Source organism: Balaenoptera borealis (assembly GCF_965194805.1).
Source record: "Balaenoptera borealis genome assembly, chromosome: 20".
NCBI classification, from domain to species: domain Eukaryota; kingdom Metazoa; phylum Chordata; class Mammalia; order Artiodactyla; family Balaenopteridae; genus Balaenoptera; species Balaenoptera borealis.
The window spans coordinates 14,671,613-14,690,936 of record NC_138879.1 but is presented as its reverse complement, the minus strand read 5'-3'; the positions used below and the strand labels follow the sequence as shown (position 1 = coordinate 14,690,936).

The 19,324-nt window shown below is 52.2% G+C and overlaps 1 protein-coding gene across 7 annotated transcripts in view; it reads right to left on the bottom strand.

Moving 5' to 3' along the window:
• Nucleotides 1–19,324, bottom strand: part of ERN1 (endoplasmic reticulum to nucleus signaling 1) — a 98,305-nt gene that overhangs the window by 5,369 nt on the left and 73,612 nt on the right. For 3 of the 7 annotated variants that reach the window (XM_082373672.1, XM_082373675.1, XM_082373673.1), the window contains 11 exons: nucleotides 19,032–19,197; nucleotides 14,800–14,918; nucleotides 11,660–11,851; nucleotides 9,370–9,715; nucleotides 8,503–8,593; nucleotides 8,046–8,235; nucleotides 7,129–7,228; nucleotides 6,696–6,895; nucleotides 3,210–3,357; nucleotides 2,025–2,152; nucleotides 394–517 (listed from right to left, as the gene is read on the bottom strand). In XM_082373672.1, the coding sequence (XP_082229798.1) occupies nucleotides 394–517; nucleotides 2,025–2,152; nucleotides 3,210–3,357; nucleotides 6,696–6,895; nucleotides 7,129–7,228; nucleotides 8,046–8,235; nucleotides 8,503–8,593; nucleotides 9,370–9,715; nucleotides 11,660–11,851; nucleotides 14,800–14,918; nucleotides 19,032–19,197 (1,804 nt within the window). Of the gene's footprint in view, nucleotides 1–393; nucleotides 518–2,024; nucleotides 2,153–2,773; nucleotides 2,937–3,209; nucleotides 3,358–6,695; nucleotides 6,896–7,128; nucleotides 7,229–8,045; nucleotides 8,236–8,502; nucleotides 8,594–9,369; nucleotides 9,716–11,659; nucleotides 11,852–14,799; nucleotides 14,919–19,031; nucleotides 19,198–19,324 lie in introns of those variants that run through there. The other 4 variants (XM_082373674.1, XM_082373676.1, XM_082373678.1 and 1 more) reach the window with 3 other exon arrangements.

Genomic DNA, 19,324 nt, shown 5'->3' with positions numbered 1-19,324 from the left:
GAAAGAAAACAATTCCTGGGGCTCCTGGGGATCAAGCAATCAGACCAAATCATGACCTAACTCCATTCTTGTCGCTGACAGGAGCGTTTCCCCAGACTGAACCCCAGGGCGGCAGTGTTAGTCTGAATTCCACCTCCCTTTCTCACCTGCGATCAGAAATGACCGCCGAGAGCATGACACCTGTCACTAACCTGTCACTCTGAGAGACAACTGGGACACACGTCAGAGCAACGGTGCGACCTGTATCCAAACCACAGGAAGCCTCAATCCCAGAAGTGGTGTTTGGAGCCCCAAACGGCCTGGAGTTGCCGTTTCCAAGTCTGCTTCTCAGAAACAGCTGCTGCTTCTGAACCGCTTCCACCAACACTGACCCCAGGGGCGCCGCGAGGTCACCTGTCTGCAGGGGGACTGTGATATTCTCCCTCCAGTCCATCTTCACCACAGCCCGCCCGCCGCGCTCCAGCTGCTTCACGATCGGGCCGTCTAGGGACTCCTTCTCTATCCGGTCACTCACGTCCTGGGAGGGAGACAGGGCAACAGGGAAAAGTCAGTGCGCAGAGGCTCTGAGAGCCAGAGGACGGACACTCTGAGTGCCGGGACGGCCACCCCTGCCCGAGCCTCAGCCCAGAGCCGGGCAGCAAGCGTCCTGCCTTCTCCTCTGTCCATCACCTCTTCCCCGGGAGCAGCCCCGTCTGCCACTCGCTGAGGAGAGGCCCACATGGACTATCTCCACCTCAGACCCGCGGTGCCTCGCCCGTGTTTCACACATACATGCCACACAGGGCCACGTGTGCAATCCGAATTCATCAATGAACCAAAAAAAAAAAAGGTCCATTTTGATTCGCATCCTGTGACTTTTGTGTACCCACTGGAACAGGACATGCTCAGAGCCATGACTGATGCAGGGTTGTCACTCCTCATTCCAACAATTAGGAAAGACAGATGACGCCAAGACTTCTTTCAGAGGAGAAAAGCTGGTGACAAGAGTGTGGGCTCTGGAGGCCCCGGCCCTGGATCTAAATCCTGCGCGGGGTCTGAGGTATGCACCTGAGCACGGGCCTCTCTGAGCCCCCGCCAGTGAGACAGGTCCACCAAGCAGCCTCATGGGGCCCATAGTCTTTTCTTTCTTTGACGAAGATGAAGTCAGTCAGTCAGAAGATGACCGTCTAGCTTGCAGTTGCGGGAAGAAAGCCTTGTGGGGGGGATTGACGGTCAACTCGGGTACACGGGGGGGCACACGGTGCTGAGCTGCAAAGTCGGTACAGCTAGTGACGCGGACGGAAGCCGGGGGTGTTCGCAAGACACGTGGCTTGGAGATGCTGAGAGTTTACATCCTAACCCTGGGGGGGTGAAGGTCCCTTTGTGTGAGCTTCATTCCTGCTCTACATCTTGTCATCATCAAAGTGACCTGGCTAGGGACTTCCCTGGTGGTCCAGTGGCTAAGGCTCTGTGCTCCCAATGCAGGAGGCCCGGCTTCGATCCCTGGTCGGGGAACTAGATCCCACATGCATGCCACAACTAAGAGTTCACATGCCGCAACTAAAGAACCCACATGCTGAGACTAGGGAACCCGCATGCCACAACTAAGACCTGGCGCAGCCAAATAAATAAATTAATTAATTAAAAGGACATTAATCAAAAAATGTTAATAATGTTTAAAAAAAAACACACACAACAAAGTGACCTGGCTAGTCTGAAGGTCCCTGGAAGACACCTGACCTCAGACGTAATGTTATCGCACACTTAGAGTACAGTATAGTGTAAACATGAACTCTTATATGTACCGGGAACCCAAAAAGTTCATGTGACTCACTTTATTGCGATATTTGCTTTATCAGGGTGGTCTGGAGCCAAACCCGGTCTGCCCGTATGAAGAAAATATATTAAAATGTCAACTGTGGTTATCTCTCGGTTATGGAATTATGGGGTCATTTGTTTTATTCTTTGGCCTTTGCTGTAGTTTCTGGGAAAAAAACTGGAAAGGTTACATGAAGATTTTTGATAAAGAAGACAAATGTCTCCACCTGGAAGAACTGGAGCTGCTTTTCTAGGCTCCAGAAGAACGGGTGTTTCAGCACGTGCTTCGCTGACGGGCGCTTCTGAGGATCCATCGCAATCATCTTCTCTATTAACTCCCGGGCAATAACGTCTTCTACAAAGGAGGAAAATAAACATGCGACTCGTTATTACCAGCCTAAAGCCACAAGCAAATACCCAAAACCCTGACAGTCTGCATGCCCTGTGACTCAAGGTTCTACGGACAGGAACTCAATCCAATAACATAAGCGCTTGCACGAGACTTCAGCTAAGGAGAGCCCTCCCCGCGCGGTGAGTGAAAAAGTGATTGGAAATACTCGATATCAGAGGCTCGGGTGACACCATTGTGCCTCCACGTGCTGGACTGTGGGCCACCAGGATGACGTGCTGGCTGAACGCGGACGGACGCAGAGAGAGTCAAGATGAAGTTCAAAAACGAGCATGCTGCAAGATACTATGCACTATTTAACCCCATTTTTATAAAAATATGCATACACGTCTAGATGGATGATCAGAATAATATATACAAAGGTATGAGCAGCCGTCATTCATCACTGTATAATGGGATTCTGGGCCTGTATGCTCATCTGTTTTGTCTCCAGGGAATAAGGAAAATTAATCCATGAGCAAAACAGTAAGACAGTTTAAATTTTTTCAAAAGGCAACAGTGGGGTGTCACGGGCCAATTATAATGTGGGAAACCCTGAAGTCAGGCAGAAAGACTTGTCACCTGCGTGCCTGGAGAGCGAGGACCCGGCCCATCTGTCCTCAGCCCAGGCCGCACGCGCTGACCACTGGCCCACACGTGAGAGCCCAGTGTATGCAGCATGGCCTTTCCGTCTCCCCAGACGTCAGGGCAGGAAGGGACCTCAGATTATTTAACCCTCACGAGCCACAAGCTGGAAAACAGAGGTCCCCCAAGGGGGGCCTTACCCAGGTCACACAGGTCATCGTGTGACCTGAAGGAACCTGGGAGCTGCTTGGCTTCAGAAGGTGGCGCTTCGAGGACACCCTACCCAGCCCTCCACCGGCTCTGGACCCAGTCGTCAGTTCACTGAGGCCCACAGGGCGAGCAGCTGGAAAGAAGGGCCTCTGGGGAGTCAGAGCCGGTCCCACCGCCGCCCGCCCGCAGGGGCTGCTCCCGAGGCCCCCCAGCCCTGCGGCCCGCTCACCGTGCTTCTCAGGGTGCAGGCAGTCCAGGCTGCAGGCGCCCAGGAGGATGTTGGCCTGCCGCTGCAGGGACTTGCCAAAAGGGTGGCTGCCCTCAGAGATCACGTAGTAAAAGACGCAGCCCGCAGAGAAGATGTCCACTGTGCAGGTCTGGAAAGAAACGCGGGCCATCACAGGCCTTCAGGGGAGAATTCTCATCCTAACTCAGCAGCAGAGGAAGGGGGTGCTGCTGCTGATTCTTCCACCTAGAAGGTGCCTTGGGAGAACCGGCTGACGGTTCTGATGGCCTCAGAGCAGAGCTGGGCGCCCTGCAGGTGCCACACGAGCGCTGGAGGTCCCAGTGGGGAACTGCGCTCTGGAGCCAGTGCCTGGGATGCCCGCTGGCTCTGCCACTGGCCCTCGGAAGCCCCCTGGTCACCCTGCGCCTCAGCATCCGTGACCATGAAATGAGGATGACCCCGTGGGGCTGTTGTGAAGATTAGATGCACACATTAAGCGTGAAAACGGTGGCTCAAACCAGTGTTCGGCGCACAGGACGCTCTCTCCTTGCTGCTAGCTATTCTTCACCCAGCCGGCACGGAACTCCTCGTGGGCAGGGATTTCTGTGCGTTCGCTTCCCTGTTGTACCCCCAGGGACTTGCAAGGCGCCCACACATGACAGGTCTTAACACTGGGTTAATAAATGAAATAAAAATAGTTTTTGGTGGGAATACCCTGGTGGTCCAGTGGTTAGGACTCCGCACTTTCACTGCCGAGGGCGCGGGTTTGATCCCTGGTCAGGGAACTAAGATCCCGCAAGCCCCGTGGCATGGCCAAAAAAAAAAAAAAAAAAGAGTTTTTGGTTCCCAGAAAAAGATTATTTAACAAGTTTCCAGTGAGCTCACTTTGATGTTATCTAATAACACGTCTCACTTATCCCGTGAAACCACTGCATGCCTACAGATGAAATGTGCGTGTAGGATGTCTAGCTTGTCTGCATGGGGTGTAACACAGCGGTGGTTCCCGAGCACGGCTTGGGTCCCTCACGTCGGGCCCCGCCACTCGGATTCTCCACCAGACAGCGAGAGAAAGCCAGGAGCTCGTCACCTTCCACGCTGGAGAAAACCCACCCTTCACAAGAGCCCTGTGAGGTGAGCAGAGCAAATGTCACCATCCCCAGATGAAGACACGGACAGAAAGGCTCAATGACAAGCCCAGGGTCACTGCTGGATAGCGACAAACCAGGACAAGATGCAGGTCTTATTCCCGAGCCCAGTCATCTTTGTTCTACTTCACCAGAATGTTCCTTAGGTGGGTGACGGATCAGGACAGGAGGAACAAGTCCACCACCACTGACGCGCTCACCTGGTGGCCACTTCTCACCTACTGACTGCGTCGTTAATACTCCGCGTTTTCCGTTTTCCGCAGCCCATGCTGCCTGATTCCCCATCACCCTCACCGCTCATGCTGCCCCCTGGGGGCTTGCGTCCCGCGTGCTGGGCCCCTCTGCCCCCACCTCTATGGGCTCATCTCTAGGCTCAGTTATGTTCTTTCCCAAACTCATCTCTGCCACTTGTCCTTGCAGTTTAAATACTCCGTAAGCTGATAAAATACACGGGCCGCCAAGTTTGAGGTAAGCTGAGTCTTTGGAAAGACTCAATGCGAGGGAGTTGCTACAAAAACTGCTGTGGAATTAGATGTGGGAGACTCAACTGTAAGCGACGGGACACAAATAGCTGAAAGCTAGGATTCTGCTTTCAAATCGCTTAGGAGGTGTCTGAAATGTCTGAGTCTCGATCTAGAAGTCACAGAAGGCATGTGAGTGTGCTTCATGCAAGACAGGAAATGAACAACTCCATTCAGTTGGACCCAAGTCAAAAAAAGATCTTGTCTTACATCAAAGACTTCCTTAAAGAGTCACATTACTTAAAGTTAAAATAAGATGTTTAAGGTGTATATGTATTTCCTTATGATTAACTGACCAGCTGCGGTCCCCAGTGAGTAGGATAAGAGGCTCCACTGAATCTAATCTATTTTAGGATGGCTGATCCCATCCAGGTCTGATCGGGGAGCGCCAGATAATCCTCCAGTGTCTTGCTGGGCTAGAAAGCAAGGTGCTCAAACACGACTGGGTTCTCAGCAAAAGGATGCAGAAGCCAGCGTGAAGGGGCTCCTGTTGGCCAAACTGGAACAATTTGAGTATCAAAAGGAATAGGAACAAAACCAAAAACAAACAAAAATAAATAAGGACTATAATGGATTATACTGCTCTTTTTTTTAAATCCATGAGTCCAGAGAGAGAGAGAGGGAAAAGGAATATAAATAAAGTTCTTCCTTACAGAAAAATGTCAGCTAATAAATGTAGAATTTCTACTGAATGAAGTGATTCAGGCAAGGATTGCCAATGGATGCTGAACCATCAGGTGAGTGACTGTTGATAATGGGATATTCACACTCTGCCAGAGTAGCGCCCCCACACAGTCCTAACAAAGGGGAGATGCCAGTGTCACCACCTGCACCAGCTGCTTCAACTCGGCATCACCATTAGGGATGCAGTGATGGTACAACCCGACTGGGACTATTCTTACCACAAACACTTAACTTGAATCTAGTCAAGCCCTTAGACCTATGTCAAGTTCACAGGAATACAAGGAACAGACAAGTTAAATACCACCAAGAGGAAATGAGTGAGTGAATCCCGAGTGAGGCATTCTACAGAGAAGTGCCCCGACTCTGCAAAGAGCCACCGTCGTGGGACAAGAAAGCTGGGAGAACTGTGTTGATGAAAGAAGACAGAATCAAGTGCAATGTAACAAACACACCTAATTGGGTCCTGGTTTATAGAAACCAGCTCTATAAGAGACATTCGGTGAACAACTGGGGAAACTTGAATATGGATTGAATACTAGGTATCAGTGGAAACAGTATTAATGGCTGAGGTGTGAGCACGGGGAGGTGGTTAGGAGGTAGAATGGACCTGTCCTTGGGAGACATGTGCTGAAGTATTTAAGGTAAAGGGCTGGGAGGCCTGCCACTCATATTCGAATGGTTGCAGGAACAGACAGAAAGCGAAAAATACGGACGAATGTTGAATCTAGGTAGAGGAACAGAGGTATTCACTGCTCTCGATTTTCTGTATGCCTAAAAATTCTCAAAACAGAAAGCTGGAAAAACAAAAACAAATTAAAAAAAGAATGAAAACTGGAAGTTTGCTCACCTTACGCAAGTCCTGATTTTCCAGTTGCCCAAAATAGGGGTGGAAAGGATTGGAAGAGTAGGAGGGGAAGAAAACAGACAACTGCCTACATTCACCCCTTTCATTCCTCTGGACAGGAGACAGTGTTAGAGTGCCAGCAGAGTGCTGCCGGGGGAGAAGCTCTTCGCTACAGAAACGTCCCCCTGCGGCAGTGAGCGCTCCAGCCCGCCCCCCTGGGCCTGGAGGCTCTTCTGCCTCCCCAGGGAACAAGAGGCTGCTTCCGCAGTTTTCACAAGGCCACGCCTACACTCACGGGGTTCTCCTTGCAGTCTTCGCTCAGCATCTCCGGGGCGATCCAGCCTTCTGTGCCGGGCACCCCTGAGCGGCGGCTGAAGCTGTGCCTGCCCACTGCCAGCTTCTTACAGAGGCCGAAGTCGGAGATCATGGCCTTGATCCTGCCGTGTGCGCTGGGCATGGAGAGCAGGATGTTGTGCGGCTTCAGGTCTCTGTGAACTAACACAGAACTCCAGGTTAGTCCCCGAGCTCGGGCTCCTTCCGCGACGGGGACGCGCCCTCCTCAGAGTCTCAGCAGACCCGCTGCTGCCTGTAAAGGTTCTGGCTCTCACGTGTGTTACGTCCTCTCTTTCTTCAACAACAGGGACCCCGTGAGGCAGCAAAGAGCTTCGACAGAGGCAAGGCCCACCTGAGCAAGCTGTCACCCCGCCTGGTAAGGGCAGGCTTCTCACCGATGTTGAGGGAGTGCAGGTGGGCCAGGCCTGAGGTGGTCTGCTGCAGCAGGGTGATGGGCTCCAGGCCGAGGTGGGCAAAGTCCTTCTGTTCAACGTACTGCAAGAGACGTGGAGGCCGGGTCACGGCACAGGGCCCGCGGGACCTGGCTCCTCGGCATACTTTCTCTCCCTCTGTTTTCAAGGGATTCAATTTTGTTTAGAAAAATTCGGCCCGAAGGTTTTTGCTTCAATTAACATTCGGTATTGGGTCAGCTCGTTTTCTTTGATCACATCTTAACAAAGAAATGGGAAGTTTCACTGACAATATTCTCCGTTCAAATCCGTATTTTCCAGCAGACTTTCTTTTCCCCTGAAAGACTGACTTAAACAAGCAAACAAACAAAGCTCCAGCTTACTAGTTCATAACGAGATGATGAGAGGGTAAGAAACCCAAGTTCATTGCCTCATACAGGTAAGCCTGCAGTGAAGCCAAATGATACTGAAATAGTCGCACAGCCTGGAAACTGAGCAAAAGGGGTTCAATGGATGATCTTAATGACCCAAGTCATCAACTAGCATCCTCCTAGCCTACACCAGCCCTGACCGGCGATGGGAGGAAGGACCGACCAGGTTTCCTGGAGGCCAAGAGGGAGAGAGGTACCAAGTGCAATCACAGACTGCCCCAGGCAGCCGAGGGGACCACACAACTAAATCTGGGGAGAGGAAAGTGCTCTACATTTCCACTGTTGGTGGTTAATATGGGTACATACCCTTGTCAGCATGCATCAAACCGTACATTTAAAATGAATACGTTGTATTGTAACCTCAATAAAGTTACTAAAAAGAAATTTAAAAAATAGATAAACTGGCAGTCCCTAAAACTGCGCCCGAGCTGCCGGGAGAAAGGGAGCCGTCGGTGACCTGGGGCCACCCACCTCCTGCAGGGTGGCCGCGCACAGCTCGATGGCGATGTACTGGAACTGCCGGTCCCTCTCGGTGCAGAAGTAACGGATCACGTTTGGGTGCTCGTCCGACTCTCGCAGCAGCTGGACCTCACGGTCTGCGAAACTAAAACACTCGGGGAGGATCCTCTTGACGGCCACGTCGCGGTTGTCAAACATGCCACTGCGGGACGAGGAGCGAGCGGGGTTGGCTGTGGAAACGCCAGGAGAACCCTGGGCCTGCGGGACTCCTTCCGCCTGACGCAGCGGCTGCCTCCAAGGCCTCACAGCCCGGGGGGCCCTGACCAACCACCCAGCGGCCCCGCGGCCATCACTTCCCTCTGTGGGGAACTCTTCCATCTGGCCACTGCGATGACCCCACCGTGCCCCTGGAGCCGACGGGAGCTTGCACGTGAGGTGGTGAAGGCTCAGGGCTCTCCAGGCCACTCACCGGTACACAATTGTGCCCTCGGCTCCGTGGCCCAGGACGTCCTTCGGACAGAATGAGATTTTCCCAACCATCACCATGCTGGTTTCCTCATCTGGGACAGAACAGAAAAAAGGACAAACATAACCTAAACAGCCTCGAGGCTAGAGTGGCTACAAGCTTCCTGAGCTCCAATTGAGGGATGAGGATTCAGAGGTTTTACGCCCCTGGGGCCCTGGCGAGCAGGAGCTGTTGGGCCCACTCCCCAGTCACGCCCAGGGCTGCCTCCTCGCCCGCCCCTGCCCTCTGTTCCAGCTTTTACTTTCATTACTGTGAGGACAGAAGCCTGAAGACAGGGCTTCTCTACAGATCCACCCAAAGGTCTGCACCGGAAACATGCAGGTAGTGCCGGGGGACGCGTGCAACGGAGAGACCAGTAGCAGAGTGTCCAGCCTGAGACTCAGGACTCTGGGGTCTCCTGCACTGGTTCTGCATCAATCCCCTCAGAATACCGGCCCTGACCGCCGGCCTGAGCCCACCTCCTGGATGAAAGCAGATCAACAGCTGCACCTTTACACGTGGCCACTGGCCGGCCTCAGGGATGCTCTCGAACCAGAGGGCCAGTGCACCTCTGGTCAGCAGCGACTCTCAGCCCTTTGTGCAGCAAGATGGAGGGAGGGCCACAGTGGCTCCCTCTGCGGGGGAGAGGCCTCGGGATGGGGCAGAAGCCCAGCTCCCGGAGTGGGGGGGGCGGGTGAGACCTCGGTGAACCCTTGGGGACAGCACTTCATAATCCCCCTGGAGACCCCCAGGAAGGGCATGGGGCTTTACGGTCCTCGGGTCGTGCTCCAACGAAAGAGAAGGCGGCACCAAAACGGCAACTCGCTTTACCCTCGTCATCCTGCTCCGGGAAGGGGCTGGTGGCGGCCTTGGAGGTGGAGCCGCTGGAGTGGAGGGAGTGGTTGGAGACTCTGGGGGACGTGCTGGGGCTGCTGGTGGCCGAGCTCTCCGAGTACTGGCCGCACGAGTCCAGGAGCTCGGCGTCCTGAGCCGCGACGTCTCCAGGTGGGTGGAAGGGCAGCTGCTGCTGCTGCAGGAGCTGGATCTTCTCCAGTTCCTTCTGAAACTGCTGGTGCTGGAGCTGCCGCTGCTGACGTCTGCTCTGGGAAGAGAAACCCACACCCGGGCCAGTGCAGCCGCGCGCCCAGCGCACAAGTGGGCGGGACGGGGCAGGCTCCTGCGGCGGAGGAAGAGGGGACACTTGAGGTGACCCCACGGGGCAGGACGAGACCAGTGAGGAGGCCGCGGGGGGCGGAACGCGGTCAGCGATTGGAGCCTTTCCTGCCAGTTAGACGTCCCAGTACAGCCCATCCCCCAACTGGAGAGGCCCTGCAGGGGCAGCAGAGGAGGGATTCCACTGGAGGTGGAGGGCTGGGCCAGATGGAGGGGGTTCCAGTCAATTCTACAATTCCGGGACTTTTATGAAAGTCTGGGGGAATTCCCTGGCGGTCCAGTGGTTAGGACTCCATGCTCTCACTGCTGAGGGTGCAGGTTCAACCCCTGGTTGGGGAACTAAGACCCCGCATGCCCCATGGTGTGGCCAAAAAAAAAAAAAAAATCCACAAAAGTCCGGGAATTGTTGCAAGAGTGAAACCAAACAGGAAGAATGGGTACCAGGTGGCTGAAAGCGCGGTGGACACAGGGAAGACCCGGGCTTGCTGTCTACCATGGCCGTGCACGTGACAGAGGCTGGTGCACAGATCACCAGCAGTGCAGAGGCGGGGACGCCACTGGGGCTCGGGGCCACCCGGCTATCTGCCCACAGCTGCACAGCCAGGATGTGGCAGAGCGGGGCTGAAACACAGGGAGCCTGGCCGAGGTCCCACTCCCGTTTCATCATGCTGCCTTCCCCACACCCCACACTCTTCTCATTTAGTCTGTACAATTCATTCCATCATAGTTTGAAGTGGCAGCGACCTGTGATTATTAATTACTACCCCATGCGTGGGAAGGTGACTGCAGGGATGGGTGTGTAGCCAACACCCCCCTGGGAGTTTTCTAGAGCTCTCGCTCTCTTTCTTTCAACTTGGGTTGCAATCCTGGAAATTCCATCTACTAGCTGAGTTACCTTGGGAAAGTTATTTAACTTCCCAGAGTCAAGTTTCTTTATCTGTGGGTAGGGGATAGATAAGAACTGGGTGAGGTTAAAAAAAAAAAAAAAACAATGCAGGTGGATACATTTTGACAAATGGAAAGTGCCATAAAGGGCCTGTCATCTCATTCCTCCACGGGGATGTGAGCTTTTGGAGCACTTGTGTTCTAAGGTGGTAAGGTTTCAATGCTCCAAGCATCTTGATGAAAGAATATTTCTCCAGGGAATTCCCTGGTGGTGCAGTGGTTAGGACTCTGTGCTCTCACTGCCAAGGGCCCAGGTTCAATCCCTGGTCGGGGAACTAAGATACTGTTAGCTGTGTGGTGAGACCAAAAAAAAAAAAGAAAGATATTCCTCCAGAATATTTTATCCAACCCACAACCTACTCAACTATGTAATTTTAGTCACTTATTTCCAACTAGAAAGTCAAAGGAATAACTGTGCAGCCTTTCTCACTCTATCTGATATCTCTAACAGGCAGGTTTCTTTTTTTTTTAAGATTTTTTTTTTTTTTTTAATGTGGACCATTTTAAAAGTCTTTATTGAATTTGTTACTATATTGCTTTTGTTTTATGTTTTGGTTTTTTGGCTGTGAGGCATGTGGGATCTTAGCTCCCTGACCAGGGATCAAACCCTCACCCCCTGCATTGGAAGGCAAAGTCTTAACCACTAGACCGCCAGGGAAGTCCCTAAACAGACAGTTTTTAAGGGAGGAAAGTTTACCAGATTTTCATGTATTATGTGTAGTCTTAAAAAAAGAAAATACAGTTTTTAAAATGATTTGCAAGCAAGGTTTCCAAATCAGTTTTTACAGTCAAACTATAAGATGTAGGTACAAAATTGTCCTTTCCTGAGAAGTGAGTATCTCTTTAATTACAATGTTTTTGAAGATAAGCCAATATTGACTTCTAAGTGGGAAAAGAAATGTATTTGCTTGTTTGCCGCCTTTGTCTGGACCTCACTAACATCGGGTGATGGGCAAAGGTTCAGAAGCACGTGGGAGGGGAAAGGGAAGGGGTGGAGCTTTACCAGGGGGTAGGTGATGATGAAGGCCACCCAGCCAATGAGCAGGAAGGTGCTCAGGATGATGGTGGCCATGTCCTTGAGCATGGAGTCCACGGGGGCCTCGGGCCTGGCGGGGGCATGAGCGAACTTCTCTTCCACGTCTGGAGAAACTGTGGTAGGTGCGTTTTCTGAAGTCTGGTCAACCAGGTCGATGACCTTGCATGGGAGAGAGTGGCGACATCACTGCAAAATTTCTAGTCAGATATAAATGAGCCAGACAACAAAGAGAGGCAATGACTATTTACGAGGAATGACTATGCTGTGAAACGTGTTGGATTTTTTTAAAGCCCACCCAAAGACCACAAAACCAGATAGTTGTTGCCTTTTTCAAAGCAACTGCCTTGAGAGGCTATGCACTCTTTTTTTTTTTTTTTTTAAATTAATTAATTAATTAATTTATTTTTGGCTGTGTTGGGTCTTCGTTTCTGTGCGAGGGCTTTCTCCAGTTGCGGCAAGCGGGGGCCACTCTTCATCGCGGTGTGCGGGTCTCTCACCATCGCGGCCTCTCCCGTTGCGGAGCACAGGCTCCAGACGCGCAGGCTCAGTAGTCGTGGCTCACGGGCCTAGTTGCTCCGCAGCATGTGGGATCTTCCCAGACCAGGGCTCGAACCCGTGTCCCCTGCACTGGCAGGCAGATTCTCAACCACTGCGCCACCAGGGAAGCCCAGGCTATGCACTCTTGCAGTGACAGTATCATTAATCAACAACAGTTTTTAGAGAAACACTTTTGAAAGTGCCTTCAGATCCTATATTCTTTTGAAAATCCTTATTAAAGGCAAAACATCCTTTCATGGTAGATTTGATGTTTGGGGGGACTCTGAAATCATAGGTAACAAGTCTGGCGGAAGGTTGGTAGTCAATTTGGTAACAGCATTTCACATTAAAAAGGAAAACCTCACACACACACACACACACACATGTGCGCGCACACACAGCTATAAAGTAATAAAGCCGCTTTCTTATGCTGCTTGTAAACTTTCAGTGCAACTCCAAACACAAAATCACGTATTCAAACAGTCCACTATTTTTCAAAGTTTTTAAAAAGCATCAGAACCCTCTGTTAGAGCCCAAAATTAACTCAGATAAAGTGGAGCTTCTGCTGAAGCGCCTCAGAATCTCTAGGATGTCAAGAAAAATGCATTGATTTGTTCTCAAACATCTACTGTCCCAGGTGTGCCATTATCATTTGCCTGGTGAAATGCACACACAGCCTCCTTGGCATCCCACAGGCCCACAGTTCTCACCCCCCAGACTAACGCGGTGCCCTGCCTCCCCCTCCCGCAGACCCTCCCATGGTGCGCGGGGGCCTGTGGCTGGTGGCAGCTGAGGAAGTTTGCTGAGCACGTAACCAGAGACGACACTCATTTAGTTATATTTGCTCACATGTGTTTGTTTTAAAAAGTTAGTCTTATTACCAGATAAACGCACCTCAGAGTATTTTCATGGACTTTTAAAGGACTCTGTTCAAAATTAAATGATTAAACAGGAAAATCTCAACTACAGCCATCTCTGGGTGTTAGGTTAAGGGTATTGTTTAATTTTCTTCTTCAAACTTTTATTTTCTAAGTGTTCAATAACAAATACGCTTGGCTTTAATCAGATCAAAATCAGATCAAGATTTTAGGGCGCCAACCTGGCTCCCTCCAGAGACGAGGGACAACTCAGAGCACTGGAATCTTAAACATCCATGTGATTTTCTTCTCCTTTCTCTCTGGATAAAATCAAAATCTCTAACGTGAGTCTGACGCCATCACAGCCCTCACATCAGCCAGCCGCTCCCCTCCTCCTCTGACCCTGCCCACGGCCCCTTCTCAGGCACGGGCCCCCCACGGCAGGGCTGCAGGAGCCGCCAAGCCCGAATGGTCGGACCCCCAGCCCGGCTCCCACTCCCACCCCCCTGCACAGCCACCCTGCAGCCTCCCCACCTGCTCCGGGCCCCAGAAGGCTGCCCACCTGGGCGAAGCGATGGGCTCCCTGCCCCTGGTTTCCGGCAAGGACGCCAGCAGATGAGACAGAGCTGGAGTTCTGGGGGGCTGCCGAGCGTCTCATCTGAAGCTCCAGGCTCCCGGCCTGGGGCCCGATCCACTCCCTCCCCACCCGCTTCAGGCCCAAGTACGCTCAGAGAACCCCAGACCTGCCCACAGTGTGAACGAAAACTCCCCTCGAATCATGCTAGCCTGGCTGGCCGTCTGCCTCTAGCTGAGACCCTGACAGCAGGCTGTCTCCCCGGGCTCAGGAGGGCAGCCTGGGCCAGGGCCTCCCCGCTACTCCACACCCATTCTGTGGGTGCCCTGGGTCCCCGCCAGACCGAGCGGCCACAGCAGGCCGCTTTCAACAGGCCATGCCTGGCTTCAGAGAACCTCAGTCTCCCCACCTGCTCTCTTTGTCAGCTCCTCGCTTGCTGCCCGGCTTGGAATACGGTTCCTCTGTAGCCGTGTGATCCCATCCCCTGCCCCCCGTTCCCCACTGGGCATCCTTGGATGCGGTCAGGCTGTCTCCTCAGCCCCAGAGCTGGACGTGCAGGGTTAGCCCCCCGCCAGGCCTTTACCTCTGCACGCTCCCCTCCAGCGCCCCCTGCCTCTCCCACAGCCTCCCGGAAGCCCCCTTCCTCCCCATCGGTCCTCAGCACTTTGTTTGCCGTGGATTCCCGTGTACCACTCTCCCCTCCTGAGTGGACTGCAGGCTCTAAAGGCAGGACAGGGCTTCCCTGGTGGCGCAGTGGTTAAGAATCCGCCTGCCAATGCAGGGGACACAGGTTCGAGCCCTGGTCCGGGAAGATCCCACATGCCATGGAGCAACGAAGCCCGTGCGCCACAACTACTGAGCCTGTGCCCTAGAGCCTGTGAGCCACAACTACTGAAGCCTGTGTGCCTAGAGCCCGTACTCCACAACAAGAGAAGCCACCGCAATGAGAAGCCCGCACACCGCAATGAAGAGTAGCCCCAGCTCGCCGCAGCTAGAGAAAGGCTGTGCACAGCAACGAAGACCCAAGGCAGCCAAAGATAAATAAATAAATAAATAAATTTATAAAGGCAGGACAAATGCCTTAACCCCCAGCACCTGACACGAGGGTCCACCAACTGACTGTCCACTTCCCCACTCACCTCCTCAAAGCTCTTTTTCTCTGAGTCAGCAGGAATCACATTTTCCCGGTGTTTGGGCAGATTGTTGGGGAATCGCTCCAGCATCTTGGTAGATGCAGACAGTGGGGTCTCGTGGTGTCCTGTGAGAGGAAGCACAACCTCCAATGAGAACAGTTTCTCCACACAGTGGTCGCACTCGACCCACTAAGCTTAAGCAACCGTCACTACCCAGGGAGGGGCCCACGATGCAGACGCTCACATTTGTAAAGTGAGAGAAAGCGGGAGGCAGTGACAAGAGAAATTCCATCAAGACAGAACTTTCATTCCTCGATGGCATTAGTGCAGTATTCTGAATCTCACAACAAGGAGCAAAGAAGTGTCCTTGTCACGAGAGGGATCGGGATGTCCAGGACATGTTCCGAGCAAGGCTCGTGTGGATAATCCCTAATCAAGGCCGTACACTGTGAGGCAATATGAAGCTTCATTAAAAGCTCAAGGAGGACTTCCCTGGTGGCACAGTGGTTAAGAATCCGCCTGCCAATGCAGGGGACACGGGTTCGAGCCCTGGTCCGGGAAGATCCCACATGCCGTGGGGAAGCTAAGCCTGTGCGCCACAACTACTGAGCCTGCACTCTAGAGCCCGTGAGCCACAACTACTGAGCCCGCATGCCACAACTACTGAAGTCCATGCGCCTAGAGCCCGTGCTCCACAAGAGAAGCCACCGCAGTGAGAAACCCATGCACCGCAATGAAGAGTAGCCCCCGCTCGCTGCAACTAGAGAAAGCCCATGTGCAGCAACAAAGACCCAACGCAGCCAAAAATAAATAAATAAAATAAATAAATAAATAAATTTATTTATTTATTTAAAAAGATATTGTCCAAAAAAAAAAAAAAAAAGTTCAAGGAGTTCTCCCTTCAACGCTGACCCCTGTCACATCACTCTACTAAGGGTACCAAGTCCCCATCTTGGCGTTTAAATTGTGCAGGTGGAGTTCTATTCCCACTACCTAAACACGAGCTTCCCTCCTGGGAAGTGGTGAATTATTCAGAAGGCAGCACGTTTGCCGGATGGATTGGGGATCCCGGGTCCCTGTTTGTTCCTTCACTGTTCCCCACACAACTATTTCAAGGCTGCCTAGCAGTCATTCATTACACGTTTATTGAGCATCTACTGTGTGCGAGGGACAGCGCTGAATAAAATAAAAGGAACGACATTTGATATGGCTGGACGATCTCTTCAGTTCTGAAGTTAAACGACTCCACACACCGCCCGGAAGAGCCAGTCACTCTCTCAAGCTGGGCTCTCAGCACCCTGACTGCTTTCTTCTCTGTTCTCTCACAGCAATCAGATCTCACCCCAATTCCAGTCTCACCCTCTGATCTGTCCTCTGTTCTCCCAAACCTATCAAAGATCGTATGGTATGTATTTCCAAGACAAAAACAAACAAGAACTAGTCCGAGCTACGTACGTTTCTCATCTGGAGAAAGCCCCTTGAACTCTCTCTCTTTGGGTCAGTTCTCTACCTGTAACGTAAAGCTGTTCGCTAAGGGAAACCTAAGTTTGTTTTGAGCCACCACCAAGTTCCCCTTGTCTTCCAAGGAACGCTGAGACGGCGGGATATCCTGAACTGGTTGCCCGCTTCAGACCTCTGATTCGCACTTGCCGATGGGGCCCAGGGATCTGACCAGGAGTCTCTCCAGGTACCTCTGAGGCTCACTAACAGAGACCGTGTCGCTAAGAGCAATGAGGTGTCCCCTCCACACACCACCTTGCACTGCAGCGCCCGCTGCTCTAAGAGCTCCAAGTCCCGCCCCTCGGCAGGGCACCTCCCAACACATGGTGCCAGAAGGGGTTAGCCTGAATCCCCTCTTTATCCTGCAGTCTTTGTAAACAGGCCTCCCCCATAGTGGGGCCGTTAGCAATATCTTGGAGCGCACCCTGAACCGGCTGTGCTACAAATGTAATCATGAGCTCCTGAAACACTTCTGTACAAACAGAACCCGGTCTTAGTGATGTATCTATCACCATCCAATTATGTCCAGGCTCCAGAGCTGAAAGCACAGGCCCTGCCCTGAACCTCCTGGATCAGGAGCTCCAGGGGTCATGCGTGTCTATCTGACGTAGGTCCCAGGTGAAGCTGAGAGCACCCCAGGTTAGGGCCACTGCTCTGGGGCAACCCACAGACCACACCACTCAAGCCCGGAGAACTTGTCCTTGTCTTATTTTCAAGATTAAGGTGAATGTGAGGATATCCTTAATGTCGTCCACAATCACCAAATCAAAGAACATATTTGGACATAAATGAGCATATCCTTTTACCCGTGGCCCTCAATCTACACAAAATTATCACTCAGTCCCACTACCTTATTTAGAAATGACCAGCTTTGAAGTTTCTCAAAAGGGCTTTCTGAACTGTGGGGTGCATCCTTAATTACTTCTTTATACTTTGCTGGGTTTCTCAGTTTTCTTACTTGGAAAACCTTTCCATTTTAAAAGGATATCATTTCGGGACTTCCCTGGTGAACCAGTGGTTAAGACTCTGTGCTTCCACTGCAGGAGGCACAGGTTCAATTCCTGGCTGGGGAACGAAAGATCCTGCATTCCACAAGGTGTGGCCAAAAGAAATAAATAAGTAAAAATAAAAGGATATCATTTTGCAACTGAGCCATGAAGACTTTTTCTGGATTTTTTTTGGTCTCACACATTTCCTTAGTTTCCAAAATTTTTTCACTTCTTAACCACTGGTAGACAATGTATCCCTTAACTGCTTCGTAAAACTAAGTGGCCCTGTGATTTTAATGGCCTCCGCACATCAGTTCTTTTTTTCCTCCACTTTGGGCCCATTCACCCACGCTTTCCGAACTAATTCTGTTCAAAAAAGGGTAGAATTATTTTGTTACCTCCTCTGCCCATTATTTGGTAAAAATAATAACCAGAAGAAAACCGGCTGTAAGGAGTCAGGATGAACAAAGGACAACAAGGCCTGGACGACTACAAAGCAACCGATCGGGGCTCCAGGACATCCAGTTTCCTTCCTCCCTGTGATGCCCAGTTACACACCCCCAAGCAGATGCCACCGCCTGGCTGCCTCCTGGCCCTGCAGTCTCCCAGGCAGCTCCACACCCCTATTCTGGCGCCCCCAGGCCTGACCTCTCTCTGCCCCGGTCGACACGAGCGCCGCGCCGAGCAACCACCGAGCACCACCACACCGGGAGAGAATGGGGAAGACAAAGCTCATTAGCGCCTGCGTGCTCCAGCACCTCCTCGGGGCTGCATCCCCACCTCTCCCCTCCTCTGGCGCTGGGAGGCAGCAGAATTGGGAAGGGGGCTGCCGCACTGGAAGGGCAAATCCGGTCAAGAAAACTCCGTCCTGCTCTAATTACTTGGGACACTTGCCAGACACACAGCTCCTGTCACCTCTGCCTGCATCGGTCACACTCGCTGCCTTCCGGTGTCATCTCAACTTCTTATCACTGATGGCGGCAGAAATGGAAGAGAAGGAAAAAGGGACCACCCCAGGGGACTTCCCTGGTGGTCCAGTGGCTAAGACTCCACACACCCAATGCAGGGGGCACAGGATCAATCCCTGGTCAGGGAACTAGATCCCACATGCATGCCGCAACTAAGAGTTCACATGCCACAACTAAGATCCCACGTGCCGAAACTAAGACCCAGCACAGCCAAATGAATAAATAAATATTAAAAAAAAAAAAAAAAGGGGACCACCCCACACACCCGGGACTTCTGCACCCAAATCCAGCCTCCGACTCTTCACCACCCTCAATCCCTCCTGGGTCTTCAACCCTTTCCTTCCCCAACCCCTCCTGCCCACGCCCACACCAACTCCCAAGTGACTTCCTCCACAGAAATTGCCTGTTTTCTTAACTCTGCGTGGATAAAACGAGGGTGCTGACCTTGCACGGGGTCACTGTGAGAAATAAGGAAATATTCTAGAATGCTGACTGCCAGTGCCTGGCACGTCCTAGACATTCAACATGTGTCAGGTCACTGCACAAAGTTTACACTATTTAGTACTGGAGTTTTGGAACATTAGACAAATGATTTTTGAGAACTGACTTGGTAACACAGCTAGCCTGTTTATTTTCCTTGGGGGTGAAATATTCCAAGGTCTGAAAGACCAACTTGGACATGAACTGAGCACAGAGCTGAGGACGGTTAACTAGCAATGTCGGCTCCTGGCCACCAGGTGGCAGCACGGCGTCACCACGGCCACGAGGAACCAGCCCTTACCGATGAGCAGCCAGTAGTTGTGCAGGTAGTTGAGCTTGCTCTTCCCTTTGAGCCCAGGGTCGAACTTCAGGTCCGTGCTGGGCGTGATCACACACTCCCCTTTGTCCCCGATGGTGACACCGTCGGTCTGGGGTCCTTCCAGCAAAGGAAGGGTGCTGCCTCGGGGCTGGGAAGACAGACTGGAGTGAGGCTGGGGGTGCCCATGTGGAAGCAGTGTGCCTGTAACTGTCCTCAGCACGTGGTCCTATTGTGGGGCTGGTCAGGAAGGCAGAGCGGGACTCCAAGGCCCCAAG